Source organism: Rutilus rutilus, assembly GCF_951802725.1.
Source record: "Rutilus rutilus genome assembly, chromosome: 16".
NCBI classification, from domain to species: Eukaryota; Metazoa; Chordata; class Actinopteri; order Cypriniformes; family Leuciscidae; genus Rutilus; species Rutilus rutilus.
The window spans coordinates 878,359-894,008 of NC_140224.1; the positions used below are offsets into that span (position 1 = coordinate 878,359).

General features: G+C 38.1%; 1 protein-coding gene across 1 annotated transcript in view; it reads left to right on the forward strand.

Annotated features, from left to right (window-relative positions):
- gas7b (growth arrest-specific 7b) overlaps positions 1 to 15,650 on the forward strand; it is a 45,374-nt gene that overhangs the window by 29,477 nt on the left and 247 nt on the right. The window contains exons 8-13 of the mRNA XM_084434846.1: positions 427 to 501; positions 7,199 to 7,277; positions 8,302 to 8,430; positions 11,418 to 11,541; positions 12,558 to 12,637; positions 14,657 to 14,755. Of these exons, the coding sequence (XP_084290972.1) occupies positions 427 to 501; positions 7,199 to 7,277; positions 8,302 to 8,430; positions 11,418 to 11,541; positions 12,558 to 12,637; positions 14,657 to 14,755 (586 nt within the window). The remainder of the gene's footprint in view (positions 1 to 426; positions 502 to 7,198; positions 7,278 to 8,301; positions 8,431 to 11,417; positions 11,542 to 12,557; positions 12,638 to 14,656; positions 14,756 to 15,650) is intronic.

A 15,650-nucleotide genomic window follows, 5' to 3' on the forward strand; every position in this document is an offset into this window, starting at 1 on the left:
GTATTAGTAAATGTTGAAATTAATATTAACTAAGATTAATAAATGCTGTAGAAGTATTGTTCATTATTAGTTCATGTTAACTGATGAACTTTACTGTAAAGTGTTACCTTTAGTTTTTAATGTTACGGCTCTTCGTGTGATGTTTGGATTGAATGACAACAGTAGTGTGTGTGTGTGTGTGTGTGTGTGTGTGTGTGTGTGTGTGTGTGTGTGTGTGTGTGTGTAAGTACAGTAACAGTAATGTGTGTAAGGCTCACGGTACGTGTCGTCATCCCTGCGGAGAAAAGTTTTACTCCGAGTCTGGGAAGGAAATGACCTTCGTGTGTGAATGTCAGGATTCTACATCTGCGCTCATGCTTAATGTGTGTGTGTGTGTGTGTGTGTGTGTGTGTGTGTGTGTGTGTGTGTGTGTGTGTCTGTGGACAGGATCAGGATTGAGGAGGAATACGCCAAGAGTCTGTCGAAGCTCTCACAGATCCCACTAGCGGCGCAGGAGGAAGGGTACGTCCAAATCTATGACACACACACTCGCACACTCGCACACACACACACACACACACACACACACTCACTTTCTCACCGAACAGTGAGTTCAGTCGTCATTCAGTCCAGAGCTGTTCCGCTAAACACACATGTCAGTGTCAGTGTGGCCTTTCAGTGAAGTATTGGTATCACTTCAGAATAACGTCCGTCAGTAAGTGACTCTGCAGAGTAGATCTACACTTCAGCTTCTACCATTAACTAATGGAAACAAGCTTAACTAATCATGAGTAATATTGCGTTTAGAACTAAGATACTGTAGTTCCTTATTAGTTCATCAATAATTACTTAATGAGATTGGCATCATTAAGAACTAATAGACAATTATATAGAATTACTAATTAATTACTAATCACAACATTAACGTGTCTGAGACATTAGCAGTTACTCTCAACATCTCTAGTAGATCCTGCTTAATGAGTAACTCTTGAGTAATTAATGATGCATTTATGACTATATTCAGAGTAAAAATGATGACTGATCATCTCACACACACAATGATGTTCTTTATAATGTGTCAGTTAGTTAATATAGGTATTAATGAGGCCAGTCTCACAAGTAATTATTGATTACGTAATAAGAAACTGTCTCTTAAATGCAATATTACTCACTGATTAGTTAAGATTGTTTCTATATTAGTTAACTGTAGTATCTAATCTACTACTACTCATTAGTCCTGAATTACTTCCTGCACAGTTACTTATTAATGACGGACCGTTATTCTGAAGTGTCACCGAAATATTGTGTAATGAATGAGTGTAAATGAGTGTGAATGAGTGTAAATGAGTGTAAATGAGAGTAAATGAGTGTAAATGAGTGTAAATGAGAGTAAATGAGTGTAAATGAGTGTAAATGAGTGTGAATGAGAGTAAATGAGTGTAAATGAGTGTAAATGAGTGTAAATGAGAGTAAATGAGTGTAAATGAGTGTAAATGAGTGTGAATGAGAGTAAATGAGTGTAAATGAGTGTATATGAGAGTAAATGAGTGTAAATGAGTGTGAATGAGAGTAAATGAGTGTGAATGAGAGTAAATGAGTGTAAATGAGAGTAAATGAGTGTAAATGAGTGTAAATGAGTGTGAATGAGAGTAAATGAGTGTAAATGAGTGTATATGAGAGTAAATGAGTGTAAATGAGTGTGAATGAGAGTAAATGAGTGTGAATGAGAGTAAATGAGTGTAAATGAGAGTAAATGAGTGTGAATGAGTGTAAATGAGTGTAAATGAGAGTAAATGAGTGTAAATGAGTGTAAATGAGTGTGAATGAGAGTAAATGAGTGTAAATGAGTGTAAATGAGAGTAAATGAGTGTAAATGAGTGTAAATGAGTGTGAATGAGAGTAAATGAGTGTAAATGAGTGTATATGAGAGTAAATGAGTGTAAATGAGTGTGAATGAGAGTAAATGAGTGTGAATGAGAGTAAATGAGTGTAAATGAGAGTAAATGAGTGTAAATGAGTGTAAATGAGTGTGAATGAGAGTAAATGAGTGTAAATGAGTGTATATGAGAGTAAATGAGTGTAAATGAGTGTGAATGAGAGTAAATGAGTGTGAATGAGAGTAAATGAGTGTAAATGAGAGTAAATGAGTGTAAATGAGTGTATATGAGAGTAAATGAGTGTAAATGAGTGTGAATGAGAGTAAATGAGTGTGAATGAGAGTAAATGAGTGTAAATGAGAGTAAATGAGTGTAAATGAGTGTAAATGAGTGTGAATGAGAGTAAATGAGTGTGAATGAGTGTGAATGAGAGTAAATGAGTGTAAATGAGAGTAAATGAGTGTGAATGAGTGTGAATGAGAGTGAATGAGTGTGAATGAGTGAGTGTAAATGAGTGTGAATGAGAGTAAATGAGAGTAAATGAGAGTAAATGAGTGTGAATGAGAGTAAATGAGTGTGAATGAGAGTAAATGAGCGTGAATGAGCGTGAATGAGCGTGAATGAGTGTGAATGAGAGTAAATGAGTGTGAATGAGAGTAAATGAGCGTGAATGAGTGTGAATGAGAGTGAATGAGTGTGAATGAGAGTAAATGAGTGTGAATGAGAGTAAATGAGTGTGAATGAGAGTAAATGAGAGTAAATGAGTGTGAATGAGTGTAAATGAGTGTGAATGAGTGTGAATGAGTGTAAATGAGTGTGAATGAGAGTAAATGAGTGTAAATGAGTGTAAATGAGTGTGAATGAGTGTGAATGAGAGTAAATGAGCGTGAATGAGCGTGAATGAGCGTGAATGAGTGAGAATGAGTGTAAATGAGCGTGAATGAGCGTGAATGAGTGTGAATGAGAGTGAATGAGTGTGAATGAGAGTAAATGAGTGTGAATGAGAGTAAATGAGTGTGAATGAGAGTAAATGAGAGTAAATGAGTGTGAATGAGAGTAAATGAGTGTGAATGAGTGTGAATGAGAGTAAATGAGTGTACACGAGTGTGAATGAGTGTGAATGAGTGTGAATGAGTGAGTGTAAATGAGTGTACACGAGTGTGAATGAGTGTGAATGAGAGTAAATGAGTGTAAATGAGTGTGAATGAGTGTGAATGAGTGTAAATGAGTGTGAATGAGTGTAAATGAGTGTGAATGAGAGTAAATGAGTGTAAATGAGTGTGAATGAGTGTGAATGAGTGTAAATGAGTGTGAATGAGTGTGAATGAGAGTAAATGAGTGTACACGAGTGTGAATGAGTGTGAATGAGTGTGAATGAGAGTAAATGAGTGTAAATGAGTGTGAATGAGTGTGAATGAGTGTGAATGAGTGTAAATGAGTGTGAATGAGAGTAAATGAGTGTAAATGAGTGTGAATGAGTGTGAATGAGTGTAAATGAGTGTGAATGAGTGTGAATGAGTGTAAATGAGTGTGAATGAGTGTGAATGAGAGTAAATGAGTGTGAATGAGAGTAAATGAGAGTAAATGAGTGTGAATGAGTGTAAATGAGTGTGAATGAGAGTAAATGAGAGTAAATGAGTGTGAATGAGTGTAAATGAGTGTGAATGAGAGTAAATGAGTGTAAATGAGTGTGAATGAGTGTGAATGAGTGTAAATGAGTGTGAATGAGTGTGAATGAGAGTAAATGAGTGTGAATGAGAGTAAATGAGAGTAAATGAGTGTGAATGAGAGTAAATGAGTGTGAATGAGAGTAAATGAGCGTGAATGAGCGTGAATGAGTGTGAATGAGAGTAAATGAGTGTACACGAGTGTGAATGAGTGTGAATGAGTGTGAATGAGTGAGTGTAAATGAGTGTGAATGAGTGTAAATGAGTGTAAATGAGTGTACATGAGTGTGAATGAGTGTGAATGAGAGTAAATGAGTGTAAATGAGTGTGAATGAGTGTGAATGAGTGTAAATGAGTGTGAATGAGTGTGAATGAGTGTAAATGAGTGTGAATGAGAGTAAATTAGTGTAAATTAGTGTGAATGAGTGTGAATGAGTGTAAATGAGTGTAAATTAGTGTAAATGAGTGTTTTTGTGAGAATGATCATTTTAAAGGGATACTTCACCTCTGGAAAGATGAATGTGTATTTAAAATAGGTCATTTATGTAGAAGAAATGTGAAGAAATTTTTTAATTTGGAGCTTTCTAGACTGAGAAAAGTCTAGAAAACACATCAACCGATCACTTGTTTAGCGTTCATGTAAACACTACATTCAGATTCACCGATCGGAATGAATTCAGTTAGATTGAAACAAGAGGTGTGCATGTAAACAATGAATGGCGACCGCAGAAAGCAAAAGCCGAATCCCGGACATTTTGAACGATCTCGCCCGCTGGACAAGTCAGGGGAAAGGAGGATGGTAACCCCTACTTACTCAGCTTTCTCCTACTATTCAGCTTTCTCCACAGAACAAGAGCTTGCTAGCTTAGCTTCCAGAGAAAGACGGCTGACTATGTGTACATTCTGTGAGTGAGATCCCACCCCCTATGGGCGGGCTGAAAACATGCGGGACAGCTCCTCCTACTGGCTGTAGTCTTTAGCCTCAGGACAGAAAATCCTCAGATGACGCAATATGACGATTTTTGCGTCATCTGAGGATTTTTTCCAGACAAAAAATACATAAATCTCTCGTCTCAGGGGGATATGAGGGTGGAAAGCACGGTAATTCGAAAATACTACAGGTTTTCTACTAATACAAAGCTTAATGCTAAATCCTGAAGTATCCCTTTAAGTGTGTGTGTTCTCAGTCTTGCAGGGTTCAGTCTCAAGCGCTCAGCACATGTGTGAGTGTGTGAGTGTGTTTGGGGCTGATAGAGAAGGCTGATTGTTTGACACACACAATGTGGAGTGTGTCACGAGAGCCGCCCACAAACACACAATCCCGCCATTCTTCTGCCTCAGACCCGTCGTGTTGTCGCTTGTAATGTCCATTGTTTTTTCGGCCGGCTCCTACGTCTGCGCTCGCAACCTCTCGTTTATTGCAGAATTTACTGCTTGTGTGGCTGAAAATCCTGCAGAAATCACAGTCGCTGAAGTGCAGGTCGCGACCTCTGACCTTCAGGCTGTGCATGACTGGGAGAATCAGTGTGTGTGTTTAACAAGAGGGAACGACGTCTTTAAACATTACTGATCATTCTGCTGTCTGTCTATATATATATATGGTGGTCGGTAAGATTTTAAAAAATAATAAAATAATACTTTTAATCATCAAGGATTTTGATTTTTAATTTTATCATAAAATATTTAGTATGGGGAACATATTCACTGTTAACTATGATTTTTGCCTCAATAAACTCTTAATTACTGCTTATTAATAGTATGTAGTTGTTAAGTTTAGGTATTGTAGGATTGAGGGATTTAGAATAAGGTCATGCAGAATACGGCATTAATATGTGCTTTATAAGTACTAATAAACAGCCAATATCCTAGTAATATGCATGATAACACGCAACTGGTTAATAGTGAGAATTGAACACTAAACTAAAGTGTTATCTTAACATCTTTTATAATGTTACAAAATATTATATTTCAAATAAATGCAGTTCTTTTGAACTTTCTATTCATCAAAGAATCCTGAAAAATAAAATGATCAGTTTCCACAAAGATATGAACTGTTTTCAACACTGATAATAATCATAAATGTTTCTTGAGCATCAAATCCTCATATTAGAGTGATTTGTGAAGGATCATGTGACACTGAAGACTGGAGTAATGATGCTGAACATTCAGCTTTGATCACAGGAATAAATTACACTTTACTGTATATTCACATAGAAAACAGATGATTTACATTATAATAATATTTCACTATTTTTAACTGTATTTTTGATCAAATAAACGCAGCTTTGGAGAGCAGAAGAGGCTTTGTTCAAAAACATTAAAAATCTCACCGACCGATTTATAAAACGCCCAATTTTAAGTAGATTTTAAAATAAACTATAAAGGCAACAGTAGCAGTTCGTTGAACTAGTGGCTCCACTGGTACATTAAATATAGATAAAGATATATATTGAATGAAAAAGTTAAAATACTGAAAAATATATTTATTTATGATAGCTCTATAATATCAGTAAAGCAGGTTTGTGCCATATCAGACATCAGAAGTATTGTTATGGATTCATACAGAATATTGATATTCAGTCTTGTAGATTCGACTCGGCTAAAGTTTAGATCGATCATATTCCACCCACGACTTTATTTCAAGGTGAATCCTCTGAATCCCAACGGAGAGCGGCTCAGAAACATCCCAGACATCCCAAACATCTCCGGAACGAGCCGAAACCTCAGATTACGAGCACAACTTCAGCATTCATACGCATTCATACGCAGCTGTGTAGAAGAAAAGATCGACAAGAGTTATGACAATAAAACATATGGATTAAATAAACCTTTCCAATATAGCTTTAATATCACAGTAAATTATATAGGTGCATTTTATACAGGGGTGTGTGTGTGTGTGTGTGTGTGTGTATATGCTGCTGTTCAAAAGTTTGGGATCATAAGATTTTTAATGTTTTTAAAAGAACTCTCTTATTCTCACCAAGGCTGTATTAATTTGATTAAAAATACCAAAAAAACACACACAAAAAACATTGATATTGTGAAATATTATTACTATTTTAAATAACGATATAGTAAAGTGTAATTTATTCCTGTGATCAAAGCTGAATGTTCAGCATCATTACTCCAGTCTTCAGTGTCACATGATCCTTCACAAATCACTCTAATATGAGGATTTGATGATCAAGAAACATTAGTTATTATCAATGTTAAACACTTGTGTATTTTTTTTCCAGGATTCTTATAGAATAGAAAGTAAAAAAAAAAAATGTTTTTTTAAAAATCTGAAATAGAAATATTTTGTAACATTATACACTGCCATGCAAAAGTCTGGGGTCAATACGTTTTATTTGAAGAAATTAATGTTTATTTAGCAAGGAATGCATTAAATTTATCAAAAGTGACAGTAAAGACGTATAATATTACAAATAAATGCTGTTCTTTTGAACTTTCTGTTTTCAACACTGATAATAATCATAAATGTTTCTTGAGCATCAAATCCTCATATTAGAGTGATTTGTGAAGGATCATGTGACACTGAAGACTGGAGTAATGATGCTGAACATTCAGCTTTGATCACAGGAATAAATTACACTTTACTGTATATTCACATAGAAAACAGATGATTTACACTCCACATCTGTATATCTCACTCGCTTGCTGTTGTGTTCTCAGCACGCTGGGCTCCGCTTGGGTTCAGCTGAAGAAAAGCCTGTCAGACGAGGCAGAAGTTCATCTCAAGTTCTCCTCTAAGGTAAAGCTGAACACACACACACACACACACACACACACACACACACGAGAGAGTTTTCCGGGGTCTCACAGCTGGACTGAAGGAATGCTTTACTCTCGGATGAATATATGAGAGCAGATGTTACACACACTGCAGTTTCAGCATCACTAACACAGACGATACAAACTACAACAGCAAACCCTCTGGTGCTCGTCTGCCATTTTGACAGAAAAGGTTTACGTTTTTTTAATTTTTTATTCATAGGAATCTTACGAAACTTGGTAAAGGTTTTGACACTTGCTGTGTGAACACAAAGAAAATCATGGATATGATTCGAACAGGTTAAATGGTCCTGAAACTATAGTCACACTTGAGCTCCTCGCGGTCAGAAACGAGCGCATTGGAAATGAATGAGACGAGTTTCCTCTAGTGGAAGCCTTTGGTACTGCAGCCGAACAACATCTCACTGAAAGATCATTTTTGAGATATCAACCTCAGATTTTGAACACAACTTTAGATTTATGGCTTTGATTTTCTTGCCGTTTTAGAGTAAAACGTGTTTTTGAAAATATAAAATTTAATATAAAAATTGAAAATAGTATTTTTGTACATTTTTCAACAATACACTTAAAATACTGTAACTTTTTTTTAAGTTCACTTTTTAAAACTTTTCTCACTTCAGCAATAATCTGCCAAGTGTCGTCTTTGAAAAGAGATCAAACTTCAGTCTGTCGCTAAAGCATTCAAGATTTACCACAGTGTAAATTCTATGCTAAGAGGTCTATGCTCAAAAAGTGAATAAATGCATTATATATACAGCGTAAATATAATTTAGTATAAAAAAATCCCCTAAAAATACAAAATATTACATAAAAAACATTATCAAACTAAAATCGAGTACATTCATTTCATTGACCAAGAAATAGTCATTTTTGACTGACAGGTGAAGAGCACCAGAGGGTTGAGAGGGTCTCTTACACTCTTGGGTTTAGTTTCTGGCAGTCTTCATCGTCTCTAATACGGTCCCTGTCTGAAACCTCTTCAGCTCCAGAGCGAAGTGGAAAAACCTCTGCTGATATTTCGGGAAAACTTCAAGAAAGACATGAAGAAGTTTGACCACCACATGTCTGATCTGAGGAAGCAGCTGGCTGGCCGGTACGCTGCTGTGGAGAAGGTATTATATCATATCATATTCATATCTCTGTGTGTATGGATGAATATGGGGCCATATTTCGACGATTGGCTCAGCTCTTCTAAAGTTACAGGGATTTTTCTCATGCTTTATTAAAAGGAGTGGACCGTTTCCGTCTCTGGAGCCCGATGGGTTCCTATAAATAACCTCATGACCTTCACAACAATGAGCTTCTCACGCCGCCTCGACTGAACAGAACCCTTCACCGCCATCTTTTAAAGGGACAGTGCGCTCAATAATGCCATCCGTCATCGGCGAACGCTATTGGTTCTCGCATGTCTTGTGATCAATCGCAGCGTGCCGACTTTGAATATACACCTGCAAAATTAGTACTATACTGTTTACAAGTTGTAAATAAAACAGAGATTATTGGAGTACATTTTCATGGAAGCTTGTTTCTGACACGGAATTAAAAAAGGGAATTGCCACGATCGCACTATTTCTCGCAACTCTGACTTTATATCTCGCAACTCTGACTTTATTTCTCACAACTCTGACTTTATTTCTCGCAATTCTGACTTTATATCTCGCAATTCTGACTTTATTTCTCGCAATTCTGGCTTTATATCTCGCAATTCTGACTTTATATCTCGCAGCTCTGACTTTATTTATTGCAATTCTGACTTTATTTCTCGCAATTCTGACTTTATTTCTCGCAATTCTGACTTTATATCTCGCAATTCTGACTTTATATCTCGCAATTCTGACTTTATATCTCGCAATTCTGACTTTATATCTCGCAATTCTGACTTTATATCTCGCAACTCTGACTTTATTTATTGCAATTCTGACTTTATTTCTCGCAATTCTGGCTTTATTTCTCGCAATTCTGACTTTATATCTCGCAATTCTGACTTTATATCTCGCAATTCTGACTTTATATCTCGCAATTCTGACTTTATATCTCGCAATTCTGACTTTATATCTCGCAATTCTGACTTTATATCTCGCAACTCTGACTTTATATCTCGCAATTCTGACTTTATATCTCGCAATTCTGACTTTATATCTCGCAACTCTGACTTTATTTATTGCAATTCTGACTTTATTTCTCGCAATTCTGACTTTATATCTCGCAACTCTGACTTTATTTATTGCAATTCTGACTTTATTTCTCACAATTCTGACTTTATATCTCGCAATTCTGACTTTATATCTCACAATTCTGACTTTATATCTCGCAATTCTGACTTTATATCTCGCAATTCTGACTTTATTTCTCGCAATTCTGACTTTATATCTCGCAATTCTGACTTTATTTATTGCAATTCTGACTTTATTTCTCGCAATTCTGGCTTTATTTCTCACAATTCTGACTTTATATCTCGCAATTCTGACTTTATATCTCGCAATTCTGACTTTATATCTCGCAATTCTGACTTTATATCTCGCAATTCTGACTTTATTTCTCACAATTCTGACTTTATCTCAAGTCTGACACCATCAACAATGGTGTCGTCTTAGCGGCCCCTAATTTAATAACAAATGATCGTTGCGACGAAAGCGAATCAATCAAAACTAACTTTAGCTGGAAAATAACTTTATTAAAGAACCGCAATAAAGTCAAAACAATCTTACCTTAAATGATACGTTTATCTCTGTAAAGCTGCTTTGAAACAATCTACATTGTTAAAAGCACTATATAAATGAAGATGACTTGACTTGACTTGACTGACTTTATTTCTCGCAATTCTGACTTTATTGCAATTTCCTTTTAATTGTTATTCTGTGGTGGAAACAATCTTCCATGCGTTTTACAAGAAAACACAATTTCAATCTTTTATACTTAAAAATGTCACATTTAACTCGATGGGCCCTATTTTAACAATCTAAGCTCATGGTCTAAAGCGCACAGCGCAAGTTCACTTAGGGCGTCCGAATCCACTTTTGCTAGTTTAACGACGGGATAAATGGTCGGTGCTCCCGGCGCATGGTCTAAAAGGGTCGTCCCTATTCTCTTAATGAGTAATGAGTGTGATTTGGGATTTACGTGCGTTAAACCAATCAGAGTCTCATCTCCCATTCCCTTTAAATGCCAGTTGCGCTCGGGCCATGGCGGATACACTATTTACATGACGGACTTTGATAGTGGAAAGACCGGACGCGTCTCCAGAGCGCAAACGGATCTGCTCATGCGCGAGGTCAAAGTGCGCAAGCAGAACATCTACGGGACAAGCCGGATTCACCATATCTTTATATACACAATAATAATCTTTTACATTGTAATCCTTTTATTTTAAATATTTGGCATGTGTGTGTGCTGCTGTGCGTCCCTGTGTGTGTAATAAACAGAGTGTACGCACGTTGTGGACCCGTCTATAGGCGCACATTACTAAAGCGCTCTTTAAATAAATAAATAAAATATTGCGGCATTGACTTTAGAGCAGGTTTCAGTGGGTCAACGGTTCAGTCTATTACTGTTCCTCAAAATAGCAACACACCATCAATGCGCCAGAACACACACTCGTTGGCCCATGGGTGCACAAATGGGCACAAATGCATTTGCTATTTAAACAACACAGCGCAGGACGTGAAAATGATAATTGCGTCGGGCTGAAACTAGCGAAACACACTTGCGTCGCGCTTGGCGCCGGGTGTAAGATAGAGCCTGATGTGTTTCTAGCCGTTTCTGTGTAATAATCCGTTTTTTCAGCGTATGAGCGCGGGTAACTGATCACAGCGTTTTAATTTTTCAGAAACAGTATAATGTAAAGATCGAATTATTTGAATTGTCCAGATGGAGGAAATTGAATTATCAGGGTAAATTTATCATCAGAAATCAATCAGAAAAGATATTTATCTTTGAAGTTCCATAACCATCCACATCATCGTACAACGACAGGTTTAATTTATTCAAGAGCGTCTGGATCTCAACATGCGATGCCAGATGTCTCCGAACATCTGTAGATGCAGTGTGAATAAAACACTCATGCTCAGCTCATCTCTCATATTCTCCTGTGCTTTATAAGGCCCGTAAAGCGCTCTCCGATCGGCAGAAGGATCTAGAAGTGAAAACCCAGCAGCTGGAGATCAAACTCAGCAGTAAAATGGAGGAGGACCTCAAGAAAGCGCGCAGAAAGTCCACACAGGCCGGTCAGTGTCCTCATCACAACACAACACACCTCTCATCTGTCCAACCAATCACAGTGAAATACACAACTGTCACATGATCCGCTTCTATAGATGAAGCCTTTACAGTTCCATCACTGTAAAAAGTGATCAGTTCACTTAACTTACATTTTTTTTTAATAAACCCATTGCCTTAAAATTATTAAGTAAATAAACTTAATGCTTAATTTAAAAAAAAAGAGTTAAGTTACGATAAGTTTAATTAAGTTAAACAATTTGACAATTCCACATTACTTAATTTTTTTTGATTAAACATGAAGTTTAATTACTTCATAATTTTAAGGCAACGGGTTTCCTCAGTTTTTTTAAGTTAAGTCAACTGATCACTTTTTACAGTGATGAAGAACCTTTCCTTCATAGCACAGTATAAATGTTTATACGGTTTCACATACTATTTCTAAACTAGTATGCCTCATCAAGTGTACACTGTGAGTGTTCAGGAAGTAGAAAGCAAACATTCCACTCTGAACACAGCCATTCTGTCTGGAGTCGGAGAGGAAAAGTGTGTGTTCGCTGACATCTAGTGTCAGACTGTGGTAATGCGGTTAAAGAGAAGTGTGTGATGCTGTTCTGTTCTGCATGAAACATGCCGTTTTATTTCTTGCTTTTGAATATTTAATATTAATACATTGACAATGTATGCTTATGTTACAAAAAAAGATCTACTTTGTATAGAAAACTGAAAGCGTGTTAAATAAGAGAGAATCAACAATCACTGGCTCTTTCTAAAGAACTAGAGTGACATAACTGACTTTAGAAAGCAGAAATAAATATATCTTATATCATATAAAACAAATATAAATGTTCATGTTTGGGTTTCCATGTAAACATCACCAGTTAATATTTACCCTCTTCTGTTTTCTTCTCACAATTCTGACTTTATTTCTCGATATTCTGACTTTATTACTCTATATTCTGAAGTGTGTGTATATAGGGTGTATAAGGTGAATAACCTTGTGTAACTCCTGCTCTGATCTCAGGAGACGAGCTGATGCGATGTGTTGACCTCTACAATCAGTCCCAGTCCAAGTGGTTTGAGGAGATGGTCACCAGCAGCCTGGTAAGACTGAGAAACTAACTGAACACACACACACACACACACATACACAGTGGGGGCGCACCTATACGGGCGCTCAGGTTTTCCTGTTATAAAATACATTTGGCCAAAATCTCATTTTATAAAAGATGAAATGCTACTGTATGCACAGGCCATTAAAGTGTAGGCTATGTATTTGCTATGACTAGATGGCAAATGCTAGACCTCTCTCTCAGGCCCCACATGTCTCAGTCAGACATCAAATAAATAAAATATGAGCCTTTATAGACATAGTGTTCAGTACTGAGGCCTATTCAAACAACAAGATCTTTGTTTACCCTTGCAAAACTTCGTTCAGCTGCTGTGTGCTGTGCGGTTGCTGCGGAGCTTCAGTTCATTCAGTCAAGATAGAGGGGGCGGAGTTATCAGATAGAGGGGGCGGAGTTATCAGACAGAGGGGGCAGAGTTATCAGACAGAGGGGGCGGAGTTGTCAGATAGAGGGGGCGGAGTTGTCAGACAGAGGGGGCAGAGTTATCAGACAGAGGGGGCGGAGTTATCAGACAGGGGGCGGAGTTATCAGATAGAGGGGGCAGAGTTATCAGATAGAGGGGGCGGAGTTATCAGACAGAGGGGGCGGAGTTGTCAGACAGAGGGGGCAGAGTTATCAGATAGAGGGGGCAGAGTTATCAGATAGAAGGGGCGGAGTTATCAGACAGAGGGGGCAGAGTTATCAGACAGGGGGCAGAGTTGTCAGATAGAGGGGGCAGAGTTGTCAGATAGAGGGGGCGGAGTTGTCAGATAGAGGGGGCGGAGTTGTCAGACAGAGGGGGCAGAGTTATCAGACAGAGGGGGCGGAGTTATCAGACAGGGGGCGGAGTTATCAGATAGAGGGGGCAGAGTTATCAGATAGAGGGGGCGGAGTTATCAGACAGAGGGGGCGGAGTTGTCAGACAGAGGGGGCAGAGTTATCAGATAGAGGGGGCAGAGTTATCAGACAGAGGGGGCGGAGTTATCAGACAGAGGGGGCAGAGTTATCAGACAGGGGGCAGAGTTGTCAGATAGAGGGGGCAGAGTTGTCAGATAGAGGGGGCGGAGTTGTCAGATAGAGGGGGCGGAGTTGTCAGACAGAGGGGGCGGAGTTGTCAGACAGAGGGAGCGGCGTTATCAGATAGAGGGGGCGGAGTTGTCAGATAGAGGGGGCGGAGTTATCAGATAGAGGGGGCGGAGTTGTCAGACAGAGGGGGCAGAGTTATCAGATAGAGGGGGCGGAGTTGTCAGATAGAGGGGTGGAGTTATCAGACAGAGGGGGTGGAGTTATCAGGTAGAGGGGATGGAGTTATCAGATAGAGGGGGTGGAGTTATCAGGTAGAGGGGATGGAGTTATCAGATAGAGGGGGCGGAGTTATCAGATAGAGGGGGTGGAGTTATCAGATAGAGGGGGCGGAGTTATCAGATAGAGGGGTGGAGTTATCAGATAGAGGGGGTGGAGTTATCAGGTTTACTGATAGGTTACATATATAATTAAGTGCCCCTATTATGGTTTTTAGGAAATAACCTTTCATATAGTGTGTTATAAAGCTGTTTGCGAATAAACTGCCAAGTTCCAAAGCTCAGATAAATTAATCTTTTGTCTCCCAAAAGAAAGAAGTGATTCTGAACTGAAATGAGTCATCAGTAGTTCAGTCTCACTTCCTACTGAACCGGTTTGTAACTAATTTGCATAATGCCAGCCTGTGGTCTTGATTGGCTGAGCAGCGTCTCTTAGCTCCGCCCTCAAACACTGTAGTGTATCTGAGACGGGGAGAGTTTGGTTCGTGTTGTTCGTGTCGAGAAGACGCTGTTTCTGCTGACAAAGCAAATCCACTTTGATGAGATTGATACGGTGAAACCCACGCCATCGTTACTGTTCGTATCACTGTGATCAAGAGCTGAGATTCAGATATGAACTATGTACTTGTCTTAGGACAACTTTGATGAACTTTTTTGATCCACTTGAAGTGTTGCCGACTGTATTTAACTGTAGAAGGGCTGTTGTTCCTCAGGAGCTGGAGCGTCTGGAGGTGGAGCGCGTGGAGATGATCAGACAACATCTGTGTCGATACACAACGCTACGCCACGAAACCGACATGTTCAACCAGGGCGTGAGTCCACACACACACACACACACACACACACACACACACACACGCACACACACACAGGAGGTCTAATGCAGATCATGAGTAACTAATTGCATTACTTAGTTACTTTTTAAGAAAAGTAATGTGTTACGTTACTTTTGCGTTACTTTTTCTCACCTGGGCCGGGCGTTTTATAACAAAAAAGTGCTGGTTTTAGGCAAATGTAAAGAAGTGAAATAATAAGCCTCAGGCTGAAGGAAGTGTAAATTCACGTGTGTACAGTAGAGGGCGCCGCTCAAACAAACCTTTCAACACTCAACACTTACTTCACCAATAAAGGACTTTTTCTTGCTTAGTATGTTTCTTGTTTCCAGTCCTAAAAATTCTTAAATCAAGAAGCATTTACTGCTAATGGGGTAAGAAAAAAAAATCTTAATTCAAACGGAAAACAAGAAAAAAATATGAATTCAAGTGGAAAACACGATTATTTTTCTACCCCATTGGCAGATAATTTGGTTTGTTTTAATCAAAAACTCACTTCATTTAATTTTTTATCAGAAAACAAGATATAATTCCTTAAGTCATTTTATTTATCTAGTAAAAGCTTCTTGATTTAAGAACTTTTAGATATTTGGACTGGAAAAAAATACAAAAATACAAAGCAAGAAAAGCATTTTTTGCAGTGTACTTTACTAGTTACTTGAAAAAGTAATCTGATTACATAACTCAAGTTACACACAACACTGGTTGTTACTTTTTAAGGGAGTAACGCAACATTGTAATGCATTACTTTTCAAAGTAACTTTCCCCAACAAGTCAACTCAAGACTCCTTCAGTTATACAGCGCTTTAACAATACAGATGTTTCTCAGCAGCGTTACAGTGATAACAGGAGATTACAGTAACAGAGTGTTTAG